The following is a 7,254-nucleotide window of genomic DNA, read 5'->3' as shown; positions in this document are numbered from 1 at the left end:
ATTAGTAAAACTGCCAGCAAGGTCATCTGCAGGCACTGGGGGAAGAATCAGTGAGGTGTATCTACCCAGTCCTGTGAGTAGCTAACTGCCGGGTCAGTGTGTGGTAGGCTTGGAGAAAGGAGGCAAGCTGAAGTCATTCCTGCTAATGGAAGTGAGGTGAGTGAAAGCGAAGATGAGAAATACGATTATCTGGATTTGTACTGAATGTTCTCAAGTCAGATGGTTAAAAGTCATTATTTTATGTCACCCTTAGCTAAAAGACTCAGTCTTTCTAAAATGTTCACAATTAAGTATGGTACTAACTTGTTAGGGATTTCTGTCAACATCTTGATACATGAACCTAATAATTAGAAAGGCTGAACATAAGACTAACGTAAAAAAATGTTAGAATGAAAACTTCATTTTCTCATGCTTTTTTCTTCAAGTAATTCTAACTGCAGAACTTTTGGTGAATGTTTTAACAGTCAGGAATTTAATGCCGAAGTCTTACTGTATCATTTGTGTCTGTTAGAGGATATATATAGGCTTGATCCATACTTAAGCACATGACAAGTTGTTTTAAAAATCTGTCAAATATTCCTGAAATATGAAAATGGAATTTTAAAATTTAATCTGAGCTATCACTATATCCATAACACTAATACAAGATTTAAAAGAACATTCTATTTCAGAAGTACTTTATTTAATCTATGAAGTTATTTGAAGAGTGATTTATAAAAAATATAAATTCAGGTGAAGGCTAAAATATCCGGGGGCAGAAACTAGTAAGTTTATAAATTATTGTTTAATGTATCCTTAAATAGTGTAGATTGCTTTCAGCTAACATAGTTAGAATACTCTAACTAAACATGCTCATTTCCTCTATATGGACCAGAAAGAATTTACATTAAAGCATATTATTTATACTTAGTGATTATTTTATTACCATATATTATTGTATACAATTTTGTTTAATAAGGATGTTATAAATCATATTTTAAACAAAAACGTATGCATGGCATAGGTAAGCAGTAACATTTTGAAGAAAAGAGAAAAGTTGTGAAAACATCTACATAGAACTTGGTAATACTGAGAAAGGAGTTGGTGCATGGTAATGATTGAAAGCTTCCTAATACACTGGAACACTGACAAATCTTGAGATACTGTAAGAACAACCTGGTATTGGAGAAATTCAAGTTAGACACATCCATATCCTCCGAAGTGCACATCATATAGAAACAAATCCCTCGTTAGAGCGGGTACACACAGAGCATCCTTTGTTTGGCACTTAGCAATATAGACAAAAGTGTACTTGGTTTAATGTGATTTTATTAGATACATTTTAGTCATTTTATATGATAAAAATATACACTATTGCTTTAAATTTTTTAACTGTATAAGTGCATAACTGTTATTCTATTCACAATTTAAAATCCTATTTTTCTGCTAAATAATTCAACCAATAACATGTGGAAAAGACTAACAGAAATGGTTACATGAAGACTCTTAATGAAAGGCTTAAATGTAAAAAAAAATATGGAATATTAATGCAGACCCTGGTCTAAATCTTTAATGATACCTCATGCTGAGAACAAATTATGAAATGTTTTAGATAATGAAAATATGTAAGACCCAAATTAGGTACATATATATGGTATAGACTTTTTAAATGAATGACTGAAAATATTTTACAAATAACTTTGTTCATTATAAACTATAAATGCACCATTCATTTCACTCATAACAATACTTTGCATCAAACATTGCTATATTCAATCTTAACACTCCTCAAATATGAGAAAAACAGTTTCCACTGTACTAAGAAGTGAAATTTATAAAGTCAATATACTATACTTTAAAGCTCATTCTAGATCTAAAATAGTTTTTAAAGAATTTATACACATTGAAATGGGGATTAATTAAAGAGCTAGAAATAAAGCTACCTCTCCCCATTGCAAGTTAATAAACACCGTTGCATTCAAGCAGATTTTCCACATTGCAACATTCAATGATCATGGAGATTTGAGTAAAGGTAAACGGTAGTATATCTCTTTCATCTGAAAACACTGCTGAAATTTTAGTGCTGCGGTCTTAATGTTTATAATTCGGAAACACATTTGACTTCCAAAATTTTTCAACATAAGGCACAGAGCAACCTTTAGAGTCTAGAAGCAGCTAGATTATAAAATAAATACCTTTTTAATCATTATTTGCCCTTTTCCTGAAGAAAGTGGGTGAGTAGTGCAGTTAAAACATGCTTGGAATAATAAAAATGACTGAATTTAAGAAATACAAATAATATTTGTGTGCAGAATGTTATTTAAAAAAGTATATTTTCTATCAAATATACATCCTACAGTGTTACAGGTATAAAAAACTGTGAGGCACTTACATTAACAATGAAGGAGGGAAGCACTGAGATTATCTTTTATAACAGCACCAAACCACTTACTTTAGCTTCGGCTTGTATCTCAGATATTAAAGATAAAAGGAAAGAGTTTAATTTTGTATTTGGTGTATTGACAACTTAGAAGTTGAAAACTCAGAAATTTGTCAGGAGAAAAAGATGAAATACTTTTTAAAGAGTGTCCTCAAGTTCCCCTATGTAAGTTTTATATATTCTCTGGTACTCCGAACCACGTGACATAGAGATGGAATCTCAGCCTCTGTGGCAGCACACTTTCTATTTTAATGACTATAGGATATGTATTTTCGATAATTTTTTTTAACTCTTAAAAACATTGAAGGTTGATTTGGAGAAAGAGCATGAACAACACACAACAATGCCTCCATGTAAACTTGCTGATGACCAACTCTGACAGTTTTATTATTCTGTAATCTTCTGCAAACTCCTCCAAAAACCAAGGTGCTTAAAATGGACTTGCAATTACAGGAATCCACTGGATGTCAAATCAGGGAAAGGTCTGGCTTGTGATGGGTGATGAAGGGGCTGAAGATGTGTGGGAGTCTGAGTGTTGTTCATATTACTTAATTCAGCTGGGTAGGTTTCACTTAAAACTCCTCCATTCTGAAACTGTAAAACAAAAATAGCAGTACAATCAATTAGACTAGATCTTTAAAGCATCTTAAGCTACTAAATGGTACAGTGAAATGCATTTTTAAAATAATTGCCTTGCATAGTTAAACTTCAAATTCTTTACCGTTGCTACATTTTAAGTCATTCAGTGAAGACCAACCGAGCCCATACTATGTGTTACATTTATAACCTTTGGCTTCTCCATTAGATGGTACAGATGTGTGATACACTGGTCTCAGCGCAGATGTGGCATTCCATACATTAGAAGACTATTTGATGAACAAACTGACTTTGGTTTGGATAGGAACTGATGGATCAGAGAATACCAGTTATGACTCACAGTTATATTTTTCTGATATAAATAGGTTTGCTTTACCCAGCTTTCAACATAGTCAAGTTCTGGGTACCAATAAATGAACTGCATTCAAAATTAAGGAACTAGGACTTTCCCGTTAAGAGGTCAGCTCTGATGGAGATGTCTTAATATTCTTAAAATACTATAGAAAGGGGTAGGATTTCTGAAACCAATTTTTTGTTACATGCTTTTAACAAGTACTATTAAAATGGTCCTAATTACAGATTAAGTTACCAAATAAAATTTGCGCTCTCATCCTCTTACAATAAAATTAGTCTAATTAGTCTGTAATGCTCTTGGGGGAGAGTTCAGCAGGGCTATATAGATTCTAGAACCTTTGTATTCTAGAACATCATGAAAGTTGTGGAAACTTTCAAATAGGTTGAAATCGTACCTTCAGTTGCTTCAGATAAAGCCTATGTAACATTAGGCTTGATGTTAACATTAGACTTAAAATGTCCTCCAGAACATATATTAAATATACAGTAAAAGTCCCATTGTCTAGGTCTTCAATGAATGGTAGCCATGTGGCGTCTTCAAATGGAAGCCACTACTGTTCAGAGAATGGTAAGCTTTGAATGAATGACACTTATCAGTCATAACATGATGCATGTCAGCAATTCTCTTTAAATTGTTGTCATAAGAAGTGCTGTCCAGTAGAAACATAATGTGAACAACATAGGGAAGTTTAAAACTTTCTACAGGTCCAGAGATTTCCTATTATCTTACTATTCATCAAGAAGTAATAGAAAGTAGAGGGAGAAAATGAAGAACCCGTGGTAATGAAATTTTAAACTATGATTAACTAAAAAATTAAACTCAATGATCAGGTTGTCAACAGTTTACTCCAGTTACCCACCTATGCCACATCACAGCAAGGTTGTGAGGTAGACTGTAACCAAAAACTAAATTTTGAGGTAATTGAAGGATGTTGGGAAGGAGGATATACTGGACATATATCAAAGGGAAAACTTCCACTGCTGTTTCCTACTACAAAGCTCATCTACAGACCAAATGTCTGAAAGATGTCATAAAAAAATGATTACAAATATGAACTTGAATCTTTGTTGCTAATCTATAACTTTAATACATAGTAAATAGAGACCAGTGAATTTGGAACAGGATTTTCTTCAGAAGCCTACTTAATTAAACTTTAAAATGAACTAAATATTTTCTAACGGAAAAGCATGAATGTAAACCTACATTCCCAGGGAGCCATAGGGAGCAGCTATCATCATTGTTAACTTTTTTTTTAAGTGATTACTTTTAAATTTAAAGTGTGATTGCTGGTAGAGTTTAATGACACTTTGAAAAAAATACAGGGGTGTCTGGGTGGCTCAGTGGAGTATGTAACTCTTGATCTTGGGGTTGTTTGAGTTCAAGCCCCAGGTTGAGTATAGAGTTTACTTAAAAAAAATAAGTAAAAATTTAAAAAATAAAATGAAAATACAGTTTCAAGTTTGACCACATAAGAGAAAACCAATGAGTTAAGCTTTTTTAAAAAATGTCAGAAGAAAACATTGCATCTTAAAGGATAAACCGAGGGTCTGGCAGATGACATGAGCATACTGCCAGAGAATACTGAGGAAATGAGCACTGAATTCCGGGATCAGCAAGGACAAAAGCATTTGAAGAAAGCACAACTACACTGATGATAGCCCATTTAAAAAGATTGAGCTTAAAATTTTTTTTTTTTTTTTTTGAGAGAGGGTATGAGTGTAAGGGGGTGGGGAGGGGCAGAGGGAGAGAAAGCATCTTAAGCACGCGTACACCCAGTATGGAGTGTAACTCCGGGCTCAATCTCGTGACCCTGAGATCATGATCTGAGTCAAGATCAAGAGCGGAGTCACCCAGGTGCCCCTAAAGAAATTACTTTAAAAAATGCAAATATATATTTGAACTCTGAATTTTTAAAGGACATATAGTTAAAAAGAAGAAAGAGAAACACAAGGATCCTAAACAAAAACTTCTCACTAACTTCACCTGGTAACTTATGGACACATTCATGTTGCCTTAGCCCTTGACTTGTTTTTCCTTTACAATTTGGGTTTAAAAAAATCTATTAGTATTAGTAACATAGCAATACTGGAAAAGTCCTGGCTTATAAAAAAGTAGTCACAGACATAAAAAGTTTATAACTCATATGTATTTCTAATGTGAGAAGAATCCCAGAAAGAGTTTATTCAGAATCTGCTAAAACCCTTACCTTGTTTAAAAATGCCTGTGGAGCCGGCATTGCTGGGTTGTACGGCATGTGAGCCCCATGGCTGGGCTGCGGTTCTGGCTGGCACTGGTACATGGACATGGCCCCGGCATAACAGGACCTAGGACTTACTACGGTTGACTCTGGATTTAGTCCATGTGTTTGATTTTCAGGAACTTGTAAACATGTGACAAGATCTTCTAAATTAGTAGTAGGGTATGGGGATGGGTCAAAGTTCCCTATGGGGAAGTCTAACTGTGTCCCCTTGGAATGCTGTGGTAACACAGACTGATGACAGGGAATCAAGTTCTGTGTGTATGGCCCAGGATCGATCTCTGGTTTGTAGGGAAACTCGTGACTGGTCCCAGTTAAGTCCGGAAAGACATTGTACTGTTGTAGATCTTGCTGAGGACAACTCAAAGGTACGGGCGGGTTAGAGCTCCATTGGGTAAACATGCTGTTCACTTGCATGTGCTTCATTTTCTGACAGAGTTGCTGCTGCTGCTCCACTGCTCTGTGGCTTTGGTGGGGCTGGAGCTGCTGCTGCTGTTCCAGCCGCAGGTGCTCTTGTACCATACAGCTCGAGTTCAGTGCCCCGGACTGCTGCTGCTGGTAATCCGAGCACCCAAAGGTAGGCTTATTTAAAGAATCCTGGACATATGTCAGGATTTCATCTGTTAGGTCTATATCTCTGAAGTCATCCTCAACCGACAAGTCACTTCTGAAAAATTCCTCATTCTGTTGCATGTGTTTGATATCTTCAAAATCAATGCCTAGCTGTTTCATAATGCTGTACAAGTCACTATTTCTGTTGTCTGGAAAGAGCCCTGACTGACCTCCAGAGAGTGTTGGGTTCATTTCTTGAGAATGACCTATTTCCTCATGTTTCAGGATACTATCCCTTCCCATTGGTGTGACAGTGTCTTGCCAATTACTGCATATGTTCACAGGTTCATTAAAAAGATTTCGTTCAAATGGTGTGCTACTTGAGGCAGGATAGAGATAAATGGACTCATCCTGTTGCATGATGGCAGCCAGGAGGGAACTGGGATTGAGAGAATCCTTACTGAGAGTTGATTTGGTAGCAGAATCTCTGCCACTTGTACCATTTTTAGTCCTTATTGGTAAGGGATCCATCATAGGAGGGAAAGCGCTGGTTATCTCATATAACACAGCTTCTCCAGTAGTAAACATAAAAGGGAACTTCGTATTTCGCTTTCGTAAATGTTCTGTTCCTTCTTCCTCTCTAAAATTGGGTATAAAGAAATTGGTATATATTAGGAAGAGTTTTTAACATAAAAAATTTAAAAGAAAAACAGCAAGCAAAACCCACTCTAATGAGTTTGCTAGTAGGGAGCATGAACTTAATATTGACATATATTTTTCCTAATGACCAGTGTTATAAAACTTTTTCGACAAATTGAAGTGATTTAGAATTTGCCCCAAAACTTAGTACAGTCATTATTTCCACACTCAAGTGTTCGTCCCTGACATCCTGCAGAAAAAAATTAATTGAATGGAATAAAGATCCAAATATAAAAACAAACTAAGAATTAACCATCCTGGCCAGCATGCCCCCTGTACAGAGCAACCCAGGATTCTGTGCCCACTACAGCAGCAGTCACTCCATGGAAGGTGCCAGAGACCTGCAATCTACACTGGAGAGGTTCCTACAGGTTA

General features: G+C 35.6%; 1 protein-coding gene across 1 annotated transcript in view; it reads right to left on the bottom strand.

Annotated features, from left to right (window-relative positions):
- Nucleotides 1-899: 899 nt before the first annotated feature.
- Nucleotides 900-7,254, bottom strand: part of AHR (aryl hydrocarbon receptor) — a 50,726-nt gene continuing 44,371 nt past the window's right edge. Inside the window, exons 10-11 of the mRNA XM_004743389.3 lie at nt 5,578-6,820; nt 900-3,013 (exon numbers count right to left, since the gene is read on the bottom strand). Coding sequence (XP_004743446.1) covers nt 2,867-3,013; nt 5,578-6,820 — 1,390 coding nt within the window. The 3' untranslated portion in view covers nt 900-2,866. The remainder of the gene's footprint in view (nt 3,014-5,577; nt 6,821-7,254) is intronic.

This window comes from Mustela putorius, unplaced genomic scaffold (genome assembly GCF_011764305.1).
Source record: "Mustela putorius furo isolate JIRA1106 unplaced genomic scaffold, ASM1176430v1.1 tig00003845_pilon_pilon_pilon, whole genome shotgun sequence".
NCBI lineage: Eukaryota > Metazoa > Chordata > Mammalia > Carnivora > Mustelidae > Mustela > Mustela putorius.
This window is presented reverse-complemented; position numbering and strand designations above follow the sequence as displayed.